The following is a 27,801-nucleotide window of genomic DNA, read 5'->3' as shown; positions in this document are numbered from 1 at the left end:
AAAAAAAATGAAATCTGTTTTTAGACTTAATAATGGCAATATAGTCAATACATATTAAATGGTAAATGTTTGAGATATATAGGCTGCTTTAATCATTTAAATGTGTGCATGGCACTTAGGTGAACTTTGCAGTACATCACTGTAACTGTACACTTCTTTTAGAATATAACGTCCTTTAAAATATGGACATATTGGAGTTCAATGTGTGGATGTTTGATCTAATTAGCATAATGAACAAACCACTAATAACACTGAAGGTGTTTGTGTCGATGATGTCGCCTGTTCTAATGTCAAATAGTGCCTCTAAATGGAGCTCTCTGTCCCGTGTGCTCCCTGTATTCAAAAAAAAAAAAAAAAAAAAAAAAAAAAGTAGGCTTGGCCAAATTCCCTGAACTCCTCTAATCTACACATCATCTCCTTCCCTTTTCCAGACGGTATTGATCATCCCAGGGCTTTACGTCAGTATCGATAACTTTGCCAACGCAAAATAAAGTGCAATTGTCCAGTTAATGTTGGGGACTGAAGCACGGATACACTTGCTCTTTACTTTTCAAACACTCGGGCACTTCGCCAAAAATATCATCTACTTTTTTTTTTTTTTTTTTTTTTCCCCTCACGTCTTTCTTCCAAAAAAAAAAAACCAAAAAAAAAAAACAAACCCCCCCAAAAAAACATGTTGGCTGACTTGTCAAACATATCGGTGGAGTCTCGTGTCAAGTGTGTTCGTTATGTTTTTTTAAAAGTGGGACCGGTGATCGTAAACGTTGTTTAACGAGGGGGAATCCAGCCCACATATTTATTGCAGCCGCTGAAAAAAATCTCCTCAATATCCCCCAAGATGGCCGCCGATGTAGGATCGATGTTTCAATATTGGAAGAAATTTGATCTACGGCGGCTCCAGGTTAGTGCTATTCTTACCTTTCTCTGCTTATTTTTCCAGCGGTATGTCTTCTTACTGTACTCTGCTGCGTGTTGTGTGCTTTTGGGTGAAACGGAAGGCGAAAGCTAGCGGCGTTTGCATTGATAGTTATTAGAAATTGATCCCTCTTCTGCCTTTGTTCAGTTCAATCATTGATCAGCGGTGGAGCGACCGTGGAGCAGCACAGCCTCCGTGTTAGCCACACCGATCTGGGATCAGCACCGCGGACAGCACTGGTGTTTACATGCGTTAGCTTTTTGCTTTTTTACTCTTTATTGTCCGCGGAAAGCACCGGCGTACTTACATGTACGGAAACTTTTAATGCGCCCCTGAATCTCTGTTCTTGGACGTAGGCTCTAACTTTTTCACCCAGCTTAATGTTTTATGCGGTTTGTGTCGACGGCCGTTGCGTTGCTGCTGCATCTTTCAGTAGGCTATAGTACAATTCCTGTCTTTTTCCATTTTTCTACCTTCAAGATGTTGCATGTTGGGAAGTTTTATTTGTGATTGGGAAAGTTTATTTTGTGGACGTTGGCCCTTCTGTTCGGACATTTTATGAAAAAAGATCCACATTTGTGTGGACTGTGCATTTAGAAACGTTAGTCGTCACCGATGTGCACCGCCACACAACCAGTTAGTAGTTAAATGGGGGGAGAAGAAGAGGAAGAAGACGAGCTTTGAAGTCGCTGAATTGAAAAATGCTTTTAATTAATTTTGTGGGGGATGTGGCAGGTGAGCAGTTTGTTCGTATCACAGCCATAACATGTACCTATAGTCCCATAGCATGTCAGCTTGGTATCACGCCGCGGAAGCCGCTGAGCTGAAAGTTGGATTTAAAAACCACACCGCTGACAGGCTTTACGAGTATCCCTCTAAGCAAACGTTGAAATAAGGTTGGGAAAGCTAAACGCTGTTTTCAGTGTCCACTCCCGCCCCCCCCCTCTCTCCCCAACCACCACCACCACCACCTCCTCTGCTCTCTCCTGAAGCCGCATAGGGCTGCTCTGCCGGGGGGGCTGTGTAATTGTATTCCCCGCTAATGTTTGTAAATCAGCCTCGGCCGGCGCAAGGGCAGCGTCTGTGCCGTTTGACTGATGTTCTGTAACATGAGAAATGACAGGAGCATGGCAGCCCGGGTCCCTCGGAAAAGCCTACCGAGGAGGAGAAATCAGATCTGGTGGCTCTCGGTTGTCTTGTGCTGGCCGAGTGTTATTCCAGCTCCCAGCCGCTGGACCTCTCTCTCATCCAGGCTGGGATCCGGAGGGGCGAGGGGAGCTATTGTTGTTGCGGCTCCATGTAACAGGCTCCCGTCCTGGTTCACCCAGAGCACCGTGTAACATTTATGATAGATGCATACATCCAAGGGTTTTTATTTTTTTTTTATTTTTTATTAAATGTGACTGAGTAGCCTAGGAGCTAAATCTGAACTGCCCCTTAAGGATGCCCAAGCCATTACCCAGTGTCATGAGCAGTGATTTAGTGGTATATAATAAAAAGGGTAGCCTCCAGTCAGTGATGATCATAAGGCACACAGCCACTAATATAAAGAAAAATTCATGATACCAGCGGAAAACTGTTTGCTCATGCTCGTGTTCCCTCGGATGACCTTACCCTCATGTAAAATGAATCACTTTGATGCCGCTTACTATGAAATAGTAGCACCTGAATCTACTGCAGAGGGATTATTGTCAGTTTCTAAAGGGGGCTAAATTATTCCACCAGTGATGAAAAGGTGGATGGAATGAATTTAGGTATTTACTTCTGCAGCATACCTGGGTTTAAAGCTTTCGGATTATGTTTGCATGTTGTCCAGGGTGATATTCTGAACTGTAAGTAAAACACCGGTAAGCACCAGAATAACTGTGCAAAGGTTAGTTTGTTAACAAAAAGCCTTGTTGCAGAGGTGCACGTACATTTAGTCCACATAGTCTCTACACATGGCAACGACAAATGGCTCACATTGACTTTCTTGTGTCTGGAAAAGTGCCTTTTTGTGATCGGGTTGTTGATCCTATAAAGTTTGCCAGGGTGACGTTGAGGATCATTTGCCGGTCCACAAAGATGTCTGCTAGCGCTCTGGCCACATGCATGTGTTGATCATGGTGGCTGTGTTGAGAAATAATTAGATGTTCTGCTGAAGCTCTGTTCCTTTAACGCTGAAACATTGAATATTTCGCAGGGCTAGCATGGATTTGATTACATTATCTTTTCGTCAGCAGTTCTAATAAATATTTTTACAAGCCCTTGGTTGCAAACAAGCTTGCAGCTTAAATGTGACATCCTCTGTTACATGTGTCAGAAATCAATTAATTCACTTATTTCTCATTCAGTCACTGTTGTAGCCAGTTTCTGGTGTTGTAAAATGATTGCAGCTGTTCCACCATCTGAGCCCATATAGAAGAGTATTCTTCGCCGTATCTGAGGACATCTACGAGCTGTTTATTTTAGCAGTTCACGCTGGAACATTTATTTTCTCATTACAACTTATTATATCCGTAAACTGAGTGTGCAGTTTTTTAGTGTTTGTGCAGTAGTTTTGTGCCTCTGAGTAGTACAGGATGAATAATTCACCTGCAGGCTGATGAAAAGAGGGCAGGGAAAGTGCGAAGCACTGAGGTGGAGTGACCTTGGTTCCTGCTGGCTGCAGGTCACCCGGCCGTTGCTGTGGTAATCATTCACACCAGCCAGATGGCATTTCCGTGGGCGAGCATGAAAAGGACGGGTCAGGGTCTGTCCTGCCAGGTCCTGCCAGGCCCAAAAACAACTCTGGGCCAATACGGTACCTCGAGAGTGAGTATTGGTCCTGTAGAGAGACTTTGCAGAGCCAGGTGAAGAGAATGCCCGGTCAAATGCAGTTTGATTAGTTGTGCTTTTGTTTAATCAGCTGAAATTTTCTATTAATCATTGAGGATTTGCAAGGATATCCACAAAGCTGTCCAAAAATACTTTTTATTTGATTTTACTTAAGAAACCGTTTCTACTAGTTACTTTTATCCCTGTGCTTTTTTTTTTTTTTTTTTTAAAAGCGATGTTGCAATGCTGCGCTCATACGGCGAAACAATGCTCTGCTTATTTGTTACCATTTTTTAGCCTTGTTTCCACTCTCTCTTCCTTGAATCTAAGAAGCAGTGGGGTTTTAGATCAGGAACAAAAGCTTGTGATTGTACTACATTTAGCATGACTCAGTTGCTCTGGTGTCAGCTCTAATCCGCACACAGAGACAACAGTATTGCCAAACAGTGAAATTGCTTTGCAGCCTGTGAGCCTGGCTGCCTCCGCTGCCAGCCTGCTCTGTGTGCTGTTTGCCAGTAGCCCCCCCCACACACGCACACACACACACATACACATACACACCAACCCTGCAATCTCAAATTGGCTGTGAAAATCGCTCTCTGTCTCCCTTTCATTCATGCTTTCATATATTTGTTTGTTGATATTGTTAATGTCAAATGCATCAGCATAATCTCATTGTAGTGGAGAGTAAGTAAGTCCAGAGCGCCTCAGATCTTGTATTATTTATCATAATGACTGTATCATTTTATTCATGTGCTGTGATAGATATAAAAGTTGACCTCCACAGTGTGTGCTATACAGTATGCGCTCATTATATCATTTTTCAAGACGTCTCTTTTGTTGTTGGGGCTTTCAAATTGTCAGCAGATTATGTTCTGTATTTAAATGTAAAAGCTGCCCCATCATCGCAATCAGCACTGGTTTGAGTTTTGCACGTCTCCCATATAAACATTTCTTAACATGCCTTCATTATAACCACCTTTGTGAATCAATGGGTGGGGCATGTCTGTCACGGTCCCACATCCCTCTTGGTTGCCCCTCTCTTCCTTTGACAGTGACAACAAAGCAAATAAGAAAGAGGGGAGCTTTTACAGGACTATCTGGGGCAAATTGAGATGTGAAATCCAGGAGCCATAACCCTGGTACATAAAACGCAGGGAACATTAGAGAGCGAGAGGAGTGAAACAGACTTCAGCATTAAGCTGTTTAACCTCTCTGTGTAGCATTAGTGGTAGAGACTTCAAAGCAGATGCTCCAGCGTTGGAAGCCGAATGACAAATGGGTTTAGAGACAGCTACGGTGAGCATTCTCACAGGAAGACTAGGCCTGTCATTAATGTCAGCTTAATCACTTTGACCTTCCTTCAAGTAGATTTCCATACCTATCCAATCATTTTGCCTTGTGCTCCTGTTTGCAGACTGCAGTATGTGCTGCTGTTTGATAAGGCCGGGTGTGATGTTACTGTCCATATCAGCGACTGTATGCTTGAAGTGTCCTGAAAGCTGTGATATGAAAGGTTTGGTTTACAACTATTTTCTCATCTTCCTTCAGTAATATGTAGCCATGCATTTAGCTTTGGTGTTGCTTAGTTTAGCCTTGACATAAGCACTCTGAGATCTCTGCCCCCCCTCCCCATGTATTGGTAGAGAATGCAATTTGCATCTTGTTGCTCCAAAAAATTACAGCTGTAGCAGGTATCGTTTAAGAAACAACATAGCCCTGACCCAATACTATCATGTATGTATCATCATAACTGGGACATTTCAGTCCCTGATTGGCTCATAAAATTGATTACATGAAGAATGATAAAGATATCATTAGTGACCTTTTAATGAAGGGAAAAAATATATTAGTTGGGTCTAAAAGCAACAAAAAATAGGATTTGGATTTGACTCTGACCAGCAAGGGTCTATTCCATTGCTATCAATACAAACCATTTCAAATCAAAGATGGAAGCTACATAAAGGATAGATAAAATACACTTTTATTTAGTAATGTTGATGCAATATAGCTTCTGGCTACAGCGGCGCTGAGCACGCCGCTGTTTGCAGCACCCAAGTAAGTGGCAAAGAAATCCTGCGCAATTTTGGATCTCACATGGTTTGAATCGAATCTAATGGAAAAGACCTTTATTAGTCAGAGTAAACTCTTTGTTTTTTGTGCTTTTTCTTACTTCACACCTGCCTGTTTTTTCCTGAAGATCGCTCACCACCAGGTGAGTGTTTAACATTTCTTCCCAAAACAAATTTTACAAGCCATTTGTGGAAATATCTCGAGTTCTACAAGGCAGCGCTGCAGGACCGTGGCATGTATGTGAAGCAGGGCTAGAATCCACAGACCTGTTTGTGAACAGTTCTCATTGAAACTAGGATGAAACTGAAACCGTCCCAACAAAACCTGTTGACGGTGCGTTACAAATTGTGCAGAATAACAGGGACATTGTTATCCTGGAAATAGCTGTTAATGTTACATGTTTTCAATGCTGGAAGCACCTCAGACAAAATTCTGTACACCTCAATTATGTAGGCGAAGAGCAGAAATCTCAGAGACTGATGTCTCAAAAACTGAGCAAATAAAACCAAACCTGTCTCCATGACTAGATACCACTAGAGTTTTTTTTTTTCTTTCTTTTGGGTGAACTAAACCTTTAAACTGCTGTTTGAACCGCAGCAGCTGGATCAGGACACATGATTTCATAATACTGATCATTAATAGTTGTAGACTTTCATCATTATCCTCTTTGTTTTTTTTCTTCTGCATCTCTACCTGCCTGAATATTTCTGTTTGGAGGCTTGCTGTTTTAATGTCTTCTTATATGAAGCTTTGTGCCAAAAAAGCAATACCCCCAATGTTTCAGCAGGAACGCCCCCTTGGTATTTGACAGTGCTTCATAGCTAGAGATGCCAGATTTTTCATAGCGGTGTGTCCTCCGTTCTACTGCCCCTGAGCTGGAGCAATTGCTTTGCAGGAGTAAATAACCAGCTTTAACAAAACTTCAGGGACACATTAGTCTGCTTGAGGACGGCTCCATGGCGGTAGGGCAGCCTCTTCTTCCCTCACAGTGAGACAGGCGGAAGCATCAGGAGGGGGAGAGGTAATGGCTCATCGGCATGGGTATAAAGCTGTGTCCTCTCTCCCTGCTGACAGCCAGTCCCATGCCCAGCAAGTCCGTATTGAGCTGCGTTTCTCCACAGCGGCCTTGGCTTTATTTGTTTTGACTGTCTGACGCCACTGCAGACGTATTGAGCACCAGTCCTTTCTTGTTCATTTTACTGGGCTTACTATGAATCCCACTGCCCCCCTCTCTCTCTGTCTCTCCATCTCTCTACCTAGCATGCCTCAGCTGTATTTGGCAGGGCTTCACTTGCTGTATTTCATTCCTGTATTGTCCATTTTGACCTTCATGATTTAAAAAAAAAAAAAAAAAAAAAAAAAAAAGCATACCTTTTTTTTTCCCAAATGGGTAAGTGTCAAGCTTTGATACGGTGTTCTGATGGCGGTTGTCATGTAGTGTGAGTTAGCATGGTGTGAAGGGTGCTCCTGGGCCCGGCACACTCATGAGATCAATGCTTCACTAACCTTCTCCAGGTTGTCTTTGGGGATCTCAGTCGCTCTCATTATGTGCCACTGCTCAGAGTGTGTTTACCAGACTGGAGGAAGAGTAGTCTTGTGCATGCCATCTATTTGTAAGGCCCATTTGTCCTCATTTAAGTAAAAAAAAGAGAGAAGACCCTGGAAAGATGATCTCTTGGTGGTCTTTTGAGTATTAAACCTGGGTTTGTTATTACTAAGCAGATGTGCTCTTATTTGTCAAAATAATACAAAAGGTGTGTTATAGCAAAAGCAGATGGATAAGGCTTGTTGTGTTAGCCGGTCTTGTCTTTGTGCAGCTGCTACCCCCACACAGTTAATTACTCTCTTATTCATCTCCAACAATGGGAGGGGATGGAATAAATCTGAGCCGCGCACTCTCGCTTCTTCACCAGGAAGGTGCAGACTGGGACCCTAAAGCGAGCGAGTGGCTTCAAGAGGTACAGTTTATCATTTTTAATGGAGAGGAACAGGAAGTGGAGACATGAAGCTGGGCTCTGTGATTTATACACGCCTCGGTCGGGGGAGAAAAGAGCAAGTCTATCTCCCTGTCCACACCTCTGGTTTGCAGTTGCTCCCACTCGAATCATACCCCTTCGGTGTTCTCAGCTCCTTTCAACACCACCGAAATACCACTTGCACTTTCTCTGAGAATCTCCAGCGAAATAGCACAACAGGAGATTTCGCTTATGTAAACCATTAGATTTTGAAAATCTTGTATTGCCTTGTTTATTACGATCTATTATTAATGTCAGCAATTATATATGTTAACACATGCAGTCTAATTAGTTATTGCATATGTGTAGGAGGTACGGTATCATCCCCAAATCAATCTGCATCTCTCACTGCCTGCTGCCTCTTGGTTTATCTGGTTTATTGTTCCCTGAAAAGCTCAGTGATGTCATGCCTCCATTGTCACCTGTTCATTTACTTTCGTAGTGGAGGGCATCGGGGTATTGATTAGGGTTTGCAACTGTGTTAGCAGCTCTGCCGGTGTGTAATATAGGCCTTGAGGCTATTCTGTCTTTCCGTTCAGTCTCACGAGTGCTTCCCAGACCTTGTAATCTTAATTAAATATGCAACTTTTGATCGCAACAGGGTCACTATTTTTGCATTTAAATGTGGTCACAGCCTCACTCCCCCTCAGTTGAGTGAAAATGCAGACATTTTGAATCTTAATGCAAAAAAGGGAGAAAAGAACAAAGAACTGAATTGAGTTGCTCCGTTTTCAATTTCCCTTGTTAGCCTCCTGCTGCATTCCCCCTATAGTTTTCTTTCTATTTTTTTTTTCAGATGAATTTTATGATATTTTCCTCCCCTCCACTCTCCGCCGCTCCCCCCTTTCTCTCCTCTCTTTCACTCCTCGGCAGTTTTCCCCAGACAGGTTCCACAGTGTTTTAGAGGGGATGGATTTAATTGCTCTGTGGGGATTGGTTGGCTGTGCTGGGCTCGGCTGTTTAATTAGTGTACCCTGCCGGGATTGGTTTAATGCTTCATGATCTTGAAATTGTCTGATTGTTCAGCCCTCTGGGGACTCTCCCTGCCTACGTAGGCCAGCAGGTTTAGCTAAACATTGCTCCAGGCTTCGGCTGTATGCGGCAGGAGGAGCATGCCTAAGGAACCAAAATTTGGTTGAGGTGGTGGGTGGGTGGGTGGGGGGTTCAACTTGTATGACAAACCAAGAGGCATGCATGGGAAGTGGACAGTCTTCCTGGTTCTCCTGAGTGCTCGACTGCAGGAGGTCTGTGCAGACCTCACAGGAATGTTTATCCTTACAATATTTCATCTCAGCTTGATGCTATATGGAAATGATCCTATTGACTATTAATGCAGTACCAATATTTAGACTGTGATACAGTGTTTCCTTATGATAAGTAAGCACATGACTTTTAGCTGCAGCCGAGCAAAATAATTTGCTATGCATGTGGTTTCCTGCTTGGGCCACACATTTTTTTTTTTCTTCATTTTGAATGTGTTTTTGAAGTAGCTCTTCTCGCTGCATGCTTTCGCTGACTTGTTTTGAATGTCGGAGTGTCTGTGCTGCAATGAGGCCATCAGGATCATTGTGTGTAGATCTCTGAATGATGTGCTTGGTCACCTTGAGTGAGGGGAGCTGGGGAAATTACATTTGTGTAAATGGGCGTGGGGTGTGTCCGCATCCACTCCGTAGCCTTCCGTGGGATGCCCTTGGTTTGGTTCAATCAAGGCAGTGATGTTGACCTCAACAGTAAATGTGCTTGGCATTATGTCCTGGAAGAGCGTGCATTGTGGCGGTGCAGTCCAGTACAGATGGCACCTATTGAAGGCTAAACTCATTCCGCTTCATCAGACTTATCGAGCCCACTCACTCAAACAGCTCAACCTTCAAGTGAATAAATCTCCAGTGGGTGATGATAAGAATACCTTCCCCTGCTCCTCTGCCTGGACTTTATAATGTATTTTTCCTCACAGTGAATGATGACAGTGTTCTGGTGCAACAATGATTACTTTTGTCTAAGAGCTTGCTCTGTTCGGAATCCTCCAGGTAGACGCCACACAGATCATGTGTTCTGCTGCTGTTGACTGGATCATGTGCGATGCACCCAGGGGGGGTCATTTTTTTCTCATGCCCGTGTTCACTATTGTGTTTACACCCTCACAGGCACAAAGCAGATGCACATGATCACCAAGGTGATAGACTTCATGGCAACCCGAGCTGCTCCCAAGTGAGAGTCGCACCCTGAGTTTCATCCCCTTTCACTCTGGGGGAGATGCCCTGATTACTGAGTGACTTTGTGCGGGACTTGAGGGCCCACTCCAGCTGTTGGGTTTGTTTGTGCAATGATGATAAGGGGTTGTGAGTAATCAAAGTTGGGTTGGGTAGACAATCTTTTAATCTCTCTATTATGAATGTTGTTCAGCCATGTCAGAACATTTTATCCATTTGTGATAAGTGTTACTTACTGCACTTCCTTTTCATTTAGCCTTAAATAAGATAGTAGATAGACTACCAGAATATAACACAACGTTCAGAGATATTCATTGTTTTCTGTTATTTTTTTTAAGGAAGGAACCTCAGGTCAATTGTAGATCATGGTCAAAGTCAACAGTGCTCCTCTTTCATAAATAAACTCTAAGACTTAATATTGCAGGGCTGGTTCTCCTTCAAAGATAAAAATATTATTGCATCGCAACACCATCCCCCACTACCTTTTGGCCAGGGTGTGAGCCCAGCATCCGTCTAGACGTGCGGCATCATTAACCTGCCGCGACCTCGGCCCCTGATGAATTCGCTCTCGCATCCCCTGCAGCCTAGTGTTAGCAGCCCTCCCTCCGTCCACAGGGAACAGGGGCTCCTCTGGACTGGCCATTAGAGCCACTAGCCTCTGCTGGCAGGCATTAATAGGCCAAGTGGCCGGAGCCTCTCTCAGACTGCTGAATAATTCAGACCGTCTGGGCCATGTCTAGTCCCGGGGCGCAGGGGGATGTGAACTAGGGAGCAGGGTGCAGGGGGCTGCATGGAGGTGCAGGGGTTAATAACAGGTCTGCCTCTCTGTGTCAGCAGCTGCTCAACCCCCACCACCCCCAGCAAACGCACCCAACTCCACCCCACCCCACGTATGAAAGAATCCTATTCAGTTGATTAGATTTTTCAAAATGGATCAATTTTTAATCAGCGGAGCATCTGACTACGGTCAATACCATTGTCGCTGGGAAGACAGTTGCTGGACAGCCGTCTTTATTTACAGGAATGTTTGTTTTTTACTGTATGCAGATGTAGAGGCAGGAAATGGCCAGCTCAGACCACGGCAATACTGCAGTCCCTGGCCTGTCCAGGCAGGGGTCTGGCCTCATCATGCATGTCTGCAGCAACAACACTATTACCAAGGCTGCAGCAAATCCAACCCTCCCTGGTCATGCCCTCTGGAACATCCGTTGTATATATTTATTCACATCAGAGCAGAAAGGTAGATTAGTCTAATGTCTTTTCCTGTGTGAATGTGGGTCTGTCCAAAGAGACTTCTCTTACCCATTTGCATCTGCATAAGTAGTGAGTAGGAGTAGGAAGCCAACAAACTAGCTGTAATATTGCCATCAAAATTTCATTGGGCTGTGGGGAGACCCTAACATGTTAAATAATGAGGAGCCTATAAACTTAATGTTCAGAACCTTTCCGCAACTGCTGACGATGTCTAGTTATGACTCGATACAGAGGCAGAATTATGAGGAGATAATCCTTCTTCAGAGTGCTCCTTATTTTTGCACATCTGGTTCTTAAACGGCCAATCCCCATGTATTCTTTGTGATCATGTGAAGGATCCTTCAGTATGTAAAAATCAGAGGGAATAAGCTACTAAATATACTGTATGTACCGTCCCATCACAGTGGGACAATGTGTCGGTCACATGGACTGCACATAGAAAGACTTAATACTGTATATTTCAGCATAATGTAATGGTATTGCTTTGACACCACTGTAAGGGCAAACTTTTTTCTGTGTGTGATTATCTAATGTAGACTTGCATACATGGTGTCCTTTTTTAACAGTGACTGTTCCAGTAAACAAGGTCAAATGGTGCGATATGTTGATATGATATGTAAAATCAATACTGTTCTGTCCTGATGGGGTTAAATCAAGATACCCAAGTCAAAAAGATTAATCAATAATGTGACAAAGCAAACATAATTAAAAGGGAAAATATAATATGTCACTTACTCCATGCTACTTAAAAATAGATTTTCATGTCACCCACAACCCTGGAATAAGTTTAAAAGCATTACAGCGAAATAAGAACTCTAAAAATGACATTTAGCCGAGGTTTAAAATGCCAGACATTGACATGCTGTGTCTGTGTCTATGACAACGTCTGTTTTTGTGGAAAACAGCTGGACATTCATAGTAAAATGACACGAATAACTTGAACTAAAAGCGGAAACTGATTGAATTCATGCAACGTAAGAACTGTAGATCAGTTGTGGATGGCTACTACAGTGTCACGTATTGGCCACGTGTCGCTGCATCGTGTCATTACACATTTGCTTAAGCTCTTAATTTCAATAACTAGAATTAACAGTCATTGAGTTACAAATTTTAATTCTCAGTATCGCGTACATTTGAAATTTCGCAAAATGAGTTATGGCGTATGAGGTTGATCTTAACCCTCAATACTGTACTACTATCAACGAGTAGTCAAGTTACAGACCTTTGGGCTAAAAAAATGATGTGTCAGCTTATGTAGTAGGCTTTACGTTCATAAACACATTTAAGGTGGAAGTGTAAGAGGGCAATGGTAAGAAAAAAAAAACATCTTTCAGTAAAATGGATTCGCTGAAATTATTGTCACTATGTGCAGAATGATTGCTTCTGTGGCTGAAAATCTTTCTTTTTCCCGTCTAATCTTTTTAATCTATTTTAAAACGGTCTGAAAAGGTTGGATGCTGTGGGTCCAATGGTGTAAAAGATCCAGACACTTTGAGGAGGAAGAAGAATGAGGATGACAATCAAGCAAAACAAAACAATTGCTTATGGATCCCTAATAATAATTACAGTAAAAGTATAATTTGTAAAACAAGTTCCAGAGCACTTCGTAGTCATGAAAGATAAAAGACTGAGCAGATGACATGGATCAATACAACAGAAGGACACTGAGGCAGTGATGGAAAAGCTGAAATAGAATAAACAGAGGAATCCAGCAACAAGGATATTAAAACAATAGACTAGTCAGGAAGAACATGTCCCATAAACACAGTACATAAACGCACATCTTAGTCAGTGGAGCTGCAAGACTCATAATATATATTATATATATTTAAAGAAATGCTATTGTCACAGTATCAACAGGAGACAAAAATAATCATAGCAACATTTCAAAAAAGGGGAAATATCGTGTTGACTAGTGCACGACATAATGACACTGACATCATAACATATTAGCAAATGACACAGATGACATAACGACCTTTTGACCCTGTGATGTGATGACCTGTTTGCATCATGGCATACGATGGCATATTGTCACATGACATAATTACACATCCTGCTGTTTAATACCAGTATATTTATGTTCCATTGTGTGCTCTGTTCAAATCCACTCCTTAACCTCAGCGGAGAGAGACTTCCAGTTTATATATTGTGTTAAGAGTGAACTCATTAATGACAATGATCATGTTTTCAGCAAAACAATTACAAGATAAAGTATACAGTTTTGCCCGACACTGTCATAAGTGTAATCAATGCATTAAATTACAATTCTTTTTTTTTTTTTTTTTTTTTAGCTTTTCTTTTGCTTCATATTTTCGACAATGGATGAAACACTTGGAAAAACGACAAAATAAATCAAATGGTTTAACTGGGAAGAAAGGCTTCCACAGAGTTCAGACTTGACATAAAAACCCCTGTCCTCCATCTAATCTTCCCCCTTAAACGTCAAACTTGTGCAAAAAAAAGAAGCAATGCTTTCAATAAAGACTACTTATTTTTCGCTCACTAATGAAAATGTTTTGAATCTTTCCGCTGCTGTGCCAATGGCGTTGTTTCCTTCTTTGCTCTCTGATTATAGAGCTGTATAAACTGGGCGAGATTTTGAATTCTTAGCTGATTGCGTGCCTGTAGCCATGCACTTTCTCTGCTTTCCTCTTTTTTTTTCCTGATAGCCTCCTTTTTTTCTGGTACAGTGAGATGCAGTGCACTTCATATGCAGTTATGCTGAATAGGTGCTGATGTATGTTGAAAACAGTTTTGCAGGTGCCTTGTCAAATTGTGCAGCAGATAGGCAGTAACACAATTCTGTTTAATATGCTATCAATCAGCCCGTGGATGCCCGTTTGTACATACAGTATTATGAGTCTGCTGTTCCCCAGACTATCACGACACTGCTGGTGTTTAGCTGCTCTCATGTCCTCCAACAGTGTATCCCTATTGTGTGTTTGTCTGTTTGATATGCAAAGGCGGTCATTCAGGGAGTCATTTTGGACCAGTGTAAACGAATCAGCAACAATGATTAGCTGGCACTGCAGAGGAAGTGTCCATCACTGTGTTAGCGCATTTGGACACCGTCACTCCTACCTCAGGTCATCTTGCTGCTGCTCTCCCAGCCTCGCAGAAGACACTCTCTGAAAAACACCCAAACAGCACCAGAGTAAATACACTGTAAGTGGAGTTACTTAATGGGAGATTTTGCATGCTTAATTGCAAGTATGGATTGAAGGTCCATTAAAAGACATCAGGGTCCTGGAGTCCAGCATATAGTTTGACGATACTTGAAATGGATTGATCCATTGGCTTCCTGGCTTTTCTATCAGTGAAGTAATTAGAAACAAAGAGCTCAATGCCATTTTGAAGATGATTTGAAAAAACGAGAAAGAAAACATTGATAGTATCCAAACAGTCCTATTTCTGATGCTGGAGGTTTTTGTTTGTTCAGTGTATGCAAGCATGCTTCAGGGTGGCACTGTAGATGTCCTGAGGGAAATATCAGGCTTATTTATTGGAGCCTTTTTAGCCCCTGCTCAATAGCAGTAGTCTGATGGCCGGGGTACAGAGGGACTATCTGGCAGAGGAGGAGATGGAGGAGGAGCTGGGCCTGGCGTCAGCTCTACTGACAAGCTCTTATTTACCGTCCAGATCTATGACTCATTTTATGTACCTAATCGTAAAGCACTGAGATTTATCTGAGGTAACGGGACAGAGGGGAATACCCCAGGAGAGTGGCAGATTCAGCCCCCCCTTCATTCCCTGGCTGGGCTTCAGGTTTACTCTACCTGGCCCAGCACGCCAACACCTTCTGGGAAGATGGGAGCCCAGATGAGGAAGTCCATAATTCTGCCAGATATGGACAGCTGATATCTCATCTAATAAAGAAGAGGGTTATAAAAATTGGACGGGCTAATGGATGACTCTGTAAAGATTAATAACCGCTTATTGGCCAGGTGTAATGACCTCTTGCAGAGCTAACAATGCACTGGCCAGCTGGACTCTCACTGCATGCAGCACAGCAGTAGATGTGTGTGTGCTTTTTTTTTTTTTTTGGGTGGGGGGGGGGTGCAGGGAATTAAATTGCTCTTATAATTTGTGATACCTGTTGTATCCTCTTATGTTTTAGGTCACAAATGTAATGTGCAGTTGAACTCTGTTGGTTTACAAATAATGTATTCATCTAAGGGAGGAAAAAATCTAAAGGTTGACGTCCTCACTTCCCATCATTTCTTCTCATGTCTGCCACTCCAGTAATGGCAAAGGAAGAAGCAAAACAACAAGTTATTGTAATACTGCCTTTGTTCTGACAGGAGCGCTCTCAGGGCCTGTTTTATATTCCTGCCGAAAATTAAAATTAAACTTTCATTGTTGTGCATGCTGTTTAATCCAATAACGATCTGATGTAACAAACTGCCGTAATATCTCTCAGCATACTTAATCGGAGCGGACTTAGCCCTGTCACTTTATATTAACCTCTGCTGCAACAGGAGAAGGGCTTCACTAATCTGCCATTGTTGGGTTTGGCAGTCTGTAGCTAGTGCAAAACAGATTTGGCAGTCAGCGCAAAAGTAAAGGCTTTATAATGACAGCAGGGCCTCTCTGCTATTTCAGCTAATAATGTCAAAATCTAATAATGCTGTGGCCCTCGGAATTAGATGGGAGGTGAATGGGTGGGAATAGTGGTGGTGCGGAAAAGGATTTTGGTGGGATGGGCTCAGTGATCCCACCTCCTCATCATGCCACTCACTTTTTAGACGGCAAATTGGCAGTCTAATCTTTAATGACCTTGAAAGACTCTGTCAGTGGGTGCGTGCATGCGCTCATGCAGCTGCTGGCGTATTTATCTTGTATTCTATTAAAAATGTATAGCGCAGTTGTGAGGAAGTTGTGTGAAATAGCGTACCGTCCTGACGTCTGATGTCGTAGTCAGATGCCGCTGTGGTAACAGGATATTGGGCTCGCCAGGAAGCATCTGAGCAACGGACCAAAAGAGTCTCGGCTAACAGAGTGACCTCACACCGCTCAGCGAGGCAACATCTGCAGCGTCATCAAAGCACTCGACTCCTGTGTCCCCCCTGAACGCAGCCTTGTAACTTAAAACAAAGAGCTGATTGGTTGCTCTCTCAGCCTCCCCTCATCCTCTCTGCTGTGGATGAGGTCTCAGCCAGGGAGATAAAATAGCAGTTATTTCTCATGTGCTATGCCATTTTGTCAGTTTGACTGTTCCACTTATTCAGTGTTTTTTGACTTGCTGAGCTTGAGGGGATGTGAGTGCCATTTCGCAGCCAGATCTGAGTTGTGTTGATTGAATTAGACAAAGTCGGAAGATAATTAAGAACCGCAAGGCGCTGCAAAACTGTCTGCTTCCAAACTGGTGAAAATGAGACGCTGCCACATCAATGAGCTAGCTGGCTCTGCTTGATGTCAGTGGTGGGTTATATCAGTTGACACCCTTACCTCCTAGTGCTGGAGCCAGTTTCTTCCTTTCCCTTTAATGTTTCTCCAAATATGATTAATCACAAGCAGTAAAACCGTTGCCTCTGACAGTGCACCACATTTGCACAGCTTTGTTTGTTTCTTTCACGGTAGTAATATGATCCTCAGCTGCCAAGTGTAGTTTACGGCATAAACACCACCCTAAAGAGGTATGTCTAGAAGTCAAATGGAAATCTTAGCTTGGCTCACAACATCTCTTGTATTTGTGATTTAGTAAGACTGCAAGTGCTTTTGCATTCATATTTGAGTATTTTATGCATCTCTCCAATGTTGACCTCCTGATATTCTTGAATATATTGCAATAATTAGATTTCTCAGTCTGATCTGTACTGCACATATATTTAAATCCCTCCCTTCTACACACAGCTCTCCTGTGCAGTTAAGCCAAAAGGTAAAGTATAGTGAACTACTGCTACTGACCAAAAAAAACAAATACTTTCCAACACTTTTCCAAACCTTATAACGGACTTTTTTTTTTTTTTTGTCTTTTGGAGAGACATAAGGAAGGGTCAGGCGGTCGGCTCTGTCTGATAATGTGCTGGAAGCTCATGTGCATTCAGCCACTTCTCAACCTTTATTTTTCTATTTCATCCATTTTATTTTTCACCCCATTTTATGGATGTGGGCCATGTTGGTGCTTCCCTTTCTTTTCCATTGCTGGATAGGTAATGTAGCTGTGAGGTTAATGTTGAGAATCGTATAGCTCAGGCACAATAAATTTGATAGTGTGAGACCCAGAGAGGCATGTTTATGGTGGTGCCTAGCTATGTGTCTGCCTTTGTGTTTGTGTGAGCCTGAATGTGTAAAAGGGTTTGGACTGTTCTGAGGCCCCCAAAGGGGCTGGACTGCAGACTAGGAGGGTGGGAGCGCAGTGGAACATGGGGTGTCAAAGGCTAATTTTCAAAGCCACTCACGGGCGCTCATCTCTCACTGTGAAGTGGCAAGCGTGGCAAGTGGCTTGCACGTTGTCATGGATACTAAAGCATGGGACCCCAGAGATGGGGAGCGGGGGACGAATGGCTGCCCTGTCTATAGGATTCCTGTCAGCTCTGGCGTGATAGATGGCATTGACGGATCATTTGTCATACTGTAATTGTTCTCAGCAAACACAGAATACCCACTAGTATAAACAGTAGTGTGCCGCTGGGCTAATAAAGCAGGAAAATGGAAAGGGATTCACTGATCCACTGCCTCTTTCACTTAAAGAGACAATGGCTCTGTTGTCCAGGCAAGACGGTCTGATTAGAGCTGTGAGGGCTGCGAAAAAGCCCGGCCAAGAGAATAAAACAAGGCAATCATAAAGCAAACAGCAGTCACTTCTCTGTATCGATGTGGCTAGGAAGGGGGTGAAGTCTGTGAGAAGTGTTGACAGCTGAGGGAACAACAGGAGTAGGTCTAGGAGTGATTCGTTTTCTCCCCCCTCTCTATTTGGCCACTGAAATGGTGAGGGAGAATACTTGTCCAAGATAACAAATACAGCACAAGTACAGATGCATAGCTGGGACTAGGCGCTCTATCTGCCAGGCTCTGAGATAGCCAGGTGCCTGAGCTGGGTACAAATGACTCTGGGTACAAAGGTAGTATTTGTTCACCCTTGTTTTGGTATGGACCCTGTGTCTTTGCTATTACTGTTGGGATTGACCTAGTGCCATTTCTCTGCTTGGAGTGCTCTCTCCGCCCCAGTTTTGTCTGTGCATGGGGGGGGTTTGGGCTCAGACATGCGTGACTGTCGACGTATGTACCAGACATGATTTCTAATGTGTACTGGAATCAGCTAATCTTCAAACCTACATTCATCTGCAGCGATTCTGTATAAATCACTTTTGGAGTTGCAGCTTAATGGTGATGGCAGAGTGCCAGGGCACCAGCCGGACATGATAGTTCAGAATAGTCACCACAATACAGAGTTTGACATCAATCATCTAATCCAGGATAATCAGGATTAGATCAAATTTGTCAGGTGCCCACACTCTTTCTCACCCTTCTGCTCACTTCATACTTGTCCAGGGAGTGTGTTTCTCTCTTGCCACTACTCTGCAGTCCACCGGTAAGCATTTTTATGCAGGTGTATGATGTGTTGACTAATGCGTGTGTGTGTGTGTGTGTGTGTTAGAGGGAGGCAGGTGTCCTGCAGCCTGATGATGTTCTGTGCTGTAGCGAGTGTTCCTGGCACTCCTCGTGGAGTACTTCACCCCTCTGACTGTACCCTGACACACTGTGACGCCTGGAGCACTTTAGGCTGACCTGGTTGCTCACCTCCTGCCTGATGGACAGATTAAAGGACCATTAAGCATAATTACTGTTTTGGTTGGAGAGGCCAACTCATCCTGTCAGAAATGGTTACAAATTGCGGCACCTCTGCCCCCTGTATAGCTCTTACATTTTGAATTTCATTACATTTATGTACTTGTCTTGCTATCAACATGTTTCGGGTTTGACAATAAAAACGTGCTTGGTGAGGAAAAATGAGGAAGGCAAATGTTGATTAAGGGAAATACGACCTCAAATTGGGCTGAAAAATAATTTCTGCAGTTTAGTCGTTTGCTTTGCAATAGATGTTTCAGTTTTTGTGACTGTGGCTCTAAAGCAATCAAAGTGAGCCTGATGGTCGTGGAGAGGTGTGTGACAGGTAGTTGATGTGATCTGGAGTAGAGCAGTGTGAGTGTGTGGTCTGTTGCGCTGTCTGTCTGATTATGTAAAATGTGGTGAGATGGTGTAACATTGGCTGGCTGTTGCAGTGGTTTGCCAGCTCCATAGGGCCTGTTGCCAGTTTTACATGAGACTGTGCAGCCGTGCCTGGTAATGTTCTCCTCTTTCTATCCATAAGAAAACCCACACTACCGCCCTAGGGAAATTGGTCGATACCATCAACCCAGCTGGAGGCCTTGGCGGCAGACAGAGTTTTCCCATTTTTACATCATCACTGATGTTTATTATGAGATTTCCCTTTACTGTAACCTGTCCCTCTTGCGCCCCTTCTCTTTCTCATTTGGCCGATTATTACACCCATGGTGAGAACAAACAGTTTCCCTACTTAATAATTCACATCACTTTCATCTGATACTCAGTTACCATGGGCAATTTAGTAGTTGAATAATTTTGTGAAAAATTCATTTATTATCGCTGTGTGTTATGAATCTGGAGAGACGGAGAGTGGAGTGGTAGAGGATTTTAAATTGCGTCTGTGGAGCGAGGGATCCAATGGTAGGTAATGTGTTCTAATGTTCTCAGCCATATGCATTGTTTTCAGGGCTCATCGGTTTTACATCGATTCCCACTGAAGTGTTTAATTGCATCATGAATATGATCTAATTCTGTCCTTTTCACTGAAACTGGAGCACTCTCTGCAAATGATGTATGGCCTTGACAGCACCACATCAGGATGTATTTTATATGGAATGTAAATTATAGTGTTAAATTAGCCTGGAAAGATAACTAGCTGGCACGGGGGAATGGACTCAACAGTTTAATTTAGTGTCAAAAGGCCGTGAAGGGATAAATCACCTCTCTCTCCCCTCTCTACAATGCCATATTAGGCTTTAATCATTCTCCTTTTCTTGTAATATCACTTGTTTCTCACTGCTGCCTAAGGAGTTCTTGAGAACTACACTGCATTTCTCGCAGCATCAGTTGACTGCTTATACATATGGAAGACATTGTTTGCCCCTTTTTTTCACTTTCATACTTTAAATACTCTACACTTGTTTTAACTTTCCCCTGAGATCCAAATTGGCACTTGAAGATCTTGAAATCACTTTCTTGCGAGCAGCAGCATCTTTTTTTCATAGTAGCTCAGAACAGAAGCAGGTGAGGAAGTGCAAGGTTTCATTGCACAGTCTGGTAGGTGGGGTACTCGTGAAACAGATGAAAGCCATTAGATAGGCTTTGGTTTATAAAAAGGACCTCTCCCGGTTTCCTGTCCTTAAGGCTGGAGTGTTTGTCTGAGTGGCCCTGCCATTATCTGGAGTTACCCTGCATGACCCAAATAGGCCACTGTGCCTGGGAGCAACCTTCTTGCAGCCCGGCCTATCCAGTATGATTGTGTCCTTGACAGCAACTAGAAAAAAAAAAAAAAACACCTGGCCAAGATCTGGTTTTTAATGTGAGAACGCACTTGGCTTTGTGTTCCCAGAGTCCTTTCTGTGAACTGACATTCACTTCAATTCACTTCTCATCCTCTTGGTTGGATGGGTAGATGGATGCAGGGAGAGAGGATCGTGGAGGAGCTCCAGGGGCCAGTTGACACCCCCAAGGTGATGTAAAAACCTGTGCAGGTTTATGAATGTCGTGTCTGGCTATTAATACTTGGACACCGATAGATATTTAAAACCAGCTATTCACCGACTAACCAGGTCGGCGACACAACCAGGGTGCCTCCCCTCTCTGTGAATTTCTCCCACTGTACTGCTGATTTTGACAGCTCTCCAGAGAAAAGGGCCCTTAAATTATCAAGTAGGGTTGTAGTTGTTTTCCTTGTTGTTCTCATCTCTCAGGAGGAGGCGGGAGCTTTAGGGAGGAATTGGTATGTTAAATGAGCTATGGGAGGTCTGCTGAGGCATTTTTTTTGAGTGGGGGGTAGTTCAGTCAGACAAGAATTGCTGTGTTGGGCGTTTGAGGCAGCTGTGTGAAGTCATTTTCCGGGAGTGCAAGCGGGAGAGAGGTGCGGATTAGGCAGCGCCTCTGAGCCGGAACAAGTCTGTCTGGGAAGGGATGAAGGCTACAAACCATAGATCTAATTCCCGCTCACGCTGCTAGACAGCAGAGACACTCACACACAGCCAGTGTGAATTAGGCCCATTTGCTCCCCTCAGTCTGAAGCGAGCGAACACAGGAGCAGACAGGGAGAAGTTGACAGACTCCTTATATCCTGCCCTCTCTCCTGACTCCCTGCGCTGTTTTCAGCCCACCTCCAAAAGCTGTCTCTAGGTCTCTCTGTTTTTTTTTTATTTTTTTATTATTGTTTCTTGTGCTGCAGGTCTCTATTATTGCTGACATTAACATGAACACAGGGAAAAAACTGGTTCCACTGTAATCCTGGGAGGGGTTAAAAAAAAAAAAAAAAAAAGGACATTCCACTGGCAGTGCAGAAAATGTTTGCACCTGTGGCCCCATTGATTGCGTGCTTGAAACTCTAATGCCCTGAAGTTCATGTGTTTTTAATGCGTGCAATGCTTTGCCTCAGGTCATGCGATTGCCCTGAGGTTAAGGAAGGTTCACGAGGCCGTGTGCAGTGGTGGATTAGCCGATTCGCCATCCTTCTCCATTTCCCCACTTTACAATCACAGCTTCCCGCCTCTGCCTGCACATACACAGAACCAAACGTAGTGCCCTCTTGTCAGCACACAAAAACCTGACCCCAGAGCCATGCAGTGAAGGGCTGAGATCAATGTAGCCGACCCAGATACACTGTTCCCCTGCCTCTTTGTGATTGGACATGGTTTGCTTGCGGGTCAACCACAGTTTTGGAAAGGCAGGAGGGGAAGTTGCAATTCAGACCTGAATTAACCCCTGAATGCTATCCATCAAGTAACTAGTAATGCCCATGGGCATGTAGCCTCTGTGGCACTTTCACTTAAAGTGTTAACAGTATTTCTGGTCTTCCCCGTAATTCCACCACTGTTTTAACACTTATTTCGGAGAAGCTCCAAAAATCAATTGGATTGCTTTAGTTATTAACGCTGATTTTAGAGCTCTGTTAGTTGTGAGAAAAGATGGAGACATTGGTGTGAGGGCACCCTGTTCTCTCCCCGTTGTGCTTGTCTCTCCCATCACAGCCCTCTGCACCCTGCGTGCCCAGTAATGAGTTGTATTACATGCTCTGTGGTGGGCATGTCTTGTGTTGGAAGGCTGTATTCAATCTTTGTACGGTGAATGGAGGGGAAGGCTCTTTGTGTGTCTTTGAGAGGCACTGAATTGAAACGGTGTGCACACAGTGAAGCTGATGAGGAGAGAGCAAGTCCTGAGAGGAACATGTGGATGCCTGGCAGGCACTGAAACACTGTGGTATGTTTGTGTGCAGTTGTGCGTAGACATGTATCTAACAGTCTGCAATTGCTCTCTGTGCATTCACTGCAGAATGGTGGATTTCAAGGAAATGTGCTGCTGAGTTTGATGTAAGCTGAATTAGCCTATTGAGTTTACTTATTCCACATTTTCAAATGGTCTGCCAAGAGGTAGTATATATTATATGAATGAAAATCTACTCCAGTCGGCTCATTCATCACTTGAGCCTCTCATTGTGACCCTTTATAAGGTCTGGCGAAGGGCCTAGCTATGGGCTAAGTGATTTTATAGGGCTCAGGTCTTCCTCCTTTTTGTAAGAATGCATTTTCTACTTAGATGGCAACAAACTGCATTTGCACTTAAAACATATTCTGTAATCTTCTGTTATTTTACATACAAATTGCATCCTGGGCGATGCATTCATCATTGCTCATATCCAGCCCACTCTTAAATGAAAAATGTATCTGAGATGAATAATGGATCCCTCTATAGTATAATTTTGTGTTTCTTGAATATAGTCGAGAGTTCCTCCTCTGCCTTATCCTCTAAATTTTTCCTCTTTGCCTGGATGAAGTTTTAAAGGAGGGAGATATGAAGAAAAATTACTTATTTACCGTGGTTATTGTTTACCTGAGAATTTTTACATTATAAAGCTTCTGAGACACTCATAATATACAGAATGTGTCGTCAGAAAGAGCATATTGCTTTTGCGAATCATGGTGTGGTGACTTCAGGACACTCCACATTCGAATGCCAGTCAGTCACAATCATGCGCCTTACTATGTAGTATGTCACATGTTCAGTCTTTAAGTAGTTGATTGGGAGATGAGAGGGTTTGTAGCTAGGTAGCATATACAGGTGCTGGTGTAATGGCAGTGTCGAAGGGTTCCTCTGGGGGCTGTGGGTGGGCAGCCTTCTGTGAAGCTAGGAGAATTGAGGTTGAGTAGCTGAGCCCTCTGTCTTTATCTCTAATTACATGGTGAGGCTTGGGGAGATTGGGCAGAACTGTAAAGCCCCCACAGATAGCTCTGTGGCCCCCCTGGCTGTGACACAGCGGGGTCTGAGGGTATGAAGCAGAACCAGGTCTGGTGGGTCTCTAATCCCACCACAGACGTTCTCCCTGGGGAGTCCCCGGTGTTCTTTCCTCTCCACAGCAGCTCTGCAGTCTGCCACATTCCAACCCGCCGCTGGGGGAGAAGCATGCCGAGGCTCCGGCAGCCCACTCTGTCGTGCTCTACTTGCTCCTGTCGGTTTTCGTCGTCCCCAAAGTTTCCTTGCCTGTCCTCAGAGACATCATGACACAGAGTTGCAGATGGGAGGCATTGGACCGAGGCAGCTGGTGTCACAATGTGGATTGGAATTCACAGTTGGGATAAAATATGAAACAAATATGTCATTATACATATGTTTTCCACAGTTTGTTCATCCAGCTGTTTCCTTGCTCAGTCCCCCTCACTCCCCCTTGCCTTGCCATATAAACCTGGGTATGGTTGAGTGATACTAGCGCACGATTTGTCCAGTTGTGCCACATGTTTTTCCCAAAGTGGATGCAGGTACCTTTTAAGCATTATTTTCTATAGCTGCCACTTCAGTCATGAGAGCTCTGTCTTTTCGTTTTTTAATATTTGCACTTGGTTATTTTGTTGATGAGCCAACACTATCAGAGGAGAGCACAGAAAATACTTCACCACAAATGGAAAAAGGCAGAATTATTCCCAGTCAGTTAAGTGTCCTTTGACTCCTTTGCAAGTTTAATCAGCAGAAATCGATAAAAGGATGCATGTTGGGCTTGGGAGTCAACAGCAGCCATGTTTGATGGGTAAACGGACAACCAAATGGATGATGTGGGAGAGCATTCATCTTTCTTTAGGCAAATTGGGCCGGTAGATCCTGACTAATTGATTGATTGCATGACTTGCTGATACAATCAAAGCCTGGCCTGATTTATGGCGATAAATCGATTGATTAATAAGGTTTTCTGTGCTCACGTCGGTCTGTGATGGTGGTGAGGAGTGGGGGGAAGACGCCGCCAAGTCACACATCCGTCTTGGAGCAGTCAACCTTGTTGGTTTAGTGTGGTAATAAGAAGGGCCTGAATCTCCCTCCTGACATTTACAAAGAGCCGGCTGGCTATGACCCACTCCTTAGATTAACCTCCACTTGTTCTCATAAGCACCACTGATATTAAAAGATGGAGAGCAGTAGCAGGCAGGGAAAAAATGGAGTGTGACTTTTTTCGGTTCACCGTTTGCATAGATCATTAGGGGAAACAACAAAAATCAATTGCACATTCCAGAATAAATAAAAACAAATATCTTGAACAGCGTAATGCGAGGGCCTCTTGTTGACTTTTTCCAGATTACATTTAGCCGGGTGTTTAAATGCTGATTTACAGCAAGATGGAGTCCATTCCCTGCACTCTCCTGCCTGTCTGCCTGCCTGTTCAGAATATGAAATGGAAGTTAAACACTGTGAATCTCCAGTGTGGGGAGAAGGGCTCTGGACGTGTGGGCAGTGTAGCATCAAATAGATTGTGTTTCCTCCCGTGTAAACGCCTAATGTGTGCCGAGTGCTCTGACACAGATGAATGTAAGGAATTTGCTGTAAAGACTTTACAGCCCTTTTGAGAGACATGGCTGGGAACTGGTAGTGTGGAACCTGCTCCACGCCCCCCTGAACACACGTACACACATGCACGTACGCACATGCTTGCACAAGTGCTTACACATGCACACATGTCAAGGCACACAGCCCTCCAAGGAGAGCAGCTACATCAAACCGTTAAGGCTGGTGCGGACATCAGGGATGCTTTTTATTTGCTTTGGGTCAGAAATGGCGGCCCTGATGATGTGATGAAAATCATCTCGCAGACCTGCTCTGCACTGTGTGCTATGTTATGACAGGAAGTAATCCTGGAGATTCTCTTGACCAGGCTCATCATTTAATATACGAGAGCTACCTTCTGTGGCTGAACAGGGCAAATTATAAAATGATTCATGTATAAACTGCCCTTTCAAGTGGTTGCTCCCATTCCACGGCAACGGAGCTCGTCTGCCGGATCTTAGAGCCTTTGTGGTGGTGCTCAAAGCTCTCAGCTGCTTGTTGTCAGCACTGGTTTTATTCCCACTCTCACCGCTCTATTTAGATTCATTTATTTTTGGTTCAAATGCTGTAAAATGAAAGTGTGATGGAGAGAAGGAGGGTAAAGGAGTGTTCCCTCTTCCTCAGACAGGTGGCCCTGGTTTATGTCGCCGAGCCCATGGGGCCCCAGTAACTGAGTCTGAGCGAGAGGAGGGACCTGTCTCTCACCACTACACAGGTGGTGTGAAACGCAGCCCTCTCTCCACACCTGAAATATTCAGATTCTTCCAGCGGCGTCGCTTTGATCTTGCTGCAATCGACAAGGGAAAACGGAGAGAGTAGGGGGGAGAAAACAACAAAAACAAGGGGAAGAGCAGCACACCTGAGAGCGAACAGATTGACATTTCTTAAGAGAGAATAAACAATCGCAGGTTAGCTGTGTTGCATCGCTCCAGCTCGTCGTTTCAGGTGAAAGTGGGCCATTGTGATGATGGCTGCATCTTTGGAGCCTTCCTCCTCTCCCACGAACTGACCTCAATGGTGAAGCTTCACAGAAAAGTCCCCTGCAGTGCACTCCTCTTTTCCCACTTTAAAAGAAACAAGAAAACACACTGGCTGCTCTCCTAATTTTTTTATGCATTCTCCTCAAAGAAACCTAAGTTTTGAAGCATTCTGTGTTCGGAGAATGGGCTTTTTTCCGCATTATTGGGTATTGTGAAGCCTCGCTGTCGCTCTCCATTTTCACATCTCCATTTGAGCTGATCATTTGGCTGACTGAGGTTATCATGTCTCTCAGGTTTCAACCCACTAGTCTACTAATGAATCATAGGACTGTGTAATTAGTCACTCTGCATGTACCACACAATGACAATAGACACCCTGATTGTAACCACAGAGTTTGAAAGGAGCAGAACAATGGTCAGCCTTAATTATGATAAATAAGGTGTTGTAATTGGCCTTCGTTTAGAGCATTCAGTCATAGATTGTAATTTCAAGTTTCTAATTTGAGAACATTTTAAGTTATTCATGGAATTGAGAATGGAATTGAGATTGTTTGAAAAAGCTATAATAAGATGTTTTCATGATACCTCTTGATATTATTATGAATAAGACTTGACAATAAATGGAAAGCCTCCCTGATCATACTAAGATGTGTTACCAGTATATCAGTGAGAAATAGGAAATTGTGTGTGTGTGTGTGTGTGTAGGAATTAAAGACAGAAGTGTTGACAAGTAGGCTGCGCTCTGGTGCATCAGGCGCCAAAAACTCTCTAAATGAGGCAGGGTATGACGAATAATGGCTGACAACACCAGTCACACCTTTTGCTGATGGTTGTAATGCTCACACGCTTCTCCATCCTTTTGTAAGATTTAACATGCTGTTTGAAGACAGCCTGACTGACTGGGGATTAATTATTTTGGATGATTTATCAGACTTACCAGTCCAGAGTTTAGAGTGGTGTCAAAATTAAATGTGATTTTCCTCGTTCGCAAGTCCTCACGATCTACACAACCTCGTATATCTGCACTGTGCAGTCGGTATTGCTGCTGGACAGTTGCAGAGTGTGCAAGTAATATGTGGGGAAGGGATTCCCAAAAATGGTGTTCAGGATCCTACAAGGGATCGTAAGACAAATCTGGGGTTCTGAGATCATTTTTACCCCAAATTCTTCATCCCCCATTGCAAATTACACATCAGTTTACACATCAAATACCCAGACTGGCGAGGGGTTTGTTCACAGTGACATTTGGTTGCATGTTAGAAATATGTATATAACGCATCCAAAAAGATAGCAAAGGCACTGAATGTTCCTAGAGATACTGTTTGAAGCATAGTTTGCAAGTTCAAAGCTAAAGGAACGCTGGCTACTCTACCTGGACGTGGCAGAAAGTGGAAGCAATGGCTGCCAACAGATTTCTGAGGAGGCAGGCAGCCAAAAACCCTCGAGTGACTGCAAAAGAC

General features: G+C 43.6%; 1 protein-coding gene across 1 annotated transcript in view; it reads left to right on the top strand.

Moving 5' to 3' along the window:
* Positions 1 to 838: 838 nt before the first annotated feature.
* cux2b (cut-like homeobox 2b) overlaps positions 839 to 27,801 on the top strand; it is an 81,178-nt gene continuing 54,215 nt past the window's right edge. The window contains exon 1 of the mRNA XM_070834096.1: positions 839 to 901. Coding sequence (XP_070690197.1) covers positions 839 to 901 — 63 coding nt within the window. The remainder of the gene's footprint in view (positions 902 to 27,801) is intronic.

The sequence above is a fragment of the Pempheris klunzingeri genome, chromosome 7, assembly GCF_042242105.1.
Source record: "Pempheris klunzingeri isolate RE-2024b chromosome 7, fPemKlu1.hap1, whole genome shotgun sequence".
NCBI classification, from domain to species: domain Eukaryota; kingdom Metazoa; phylum Chordata; class Actinopteri; order Acropomatiformes; family Pempheridae; genus Pempheris; species Pempheris klunzingeri.
This window is presented reverse-complemented; position numbering and strand designations above follow the sequence as displayed.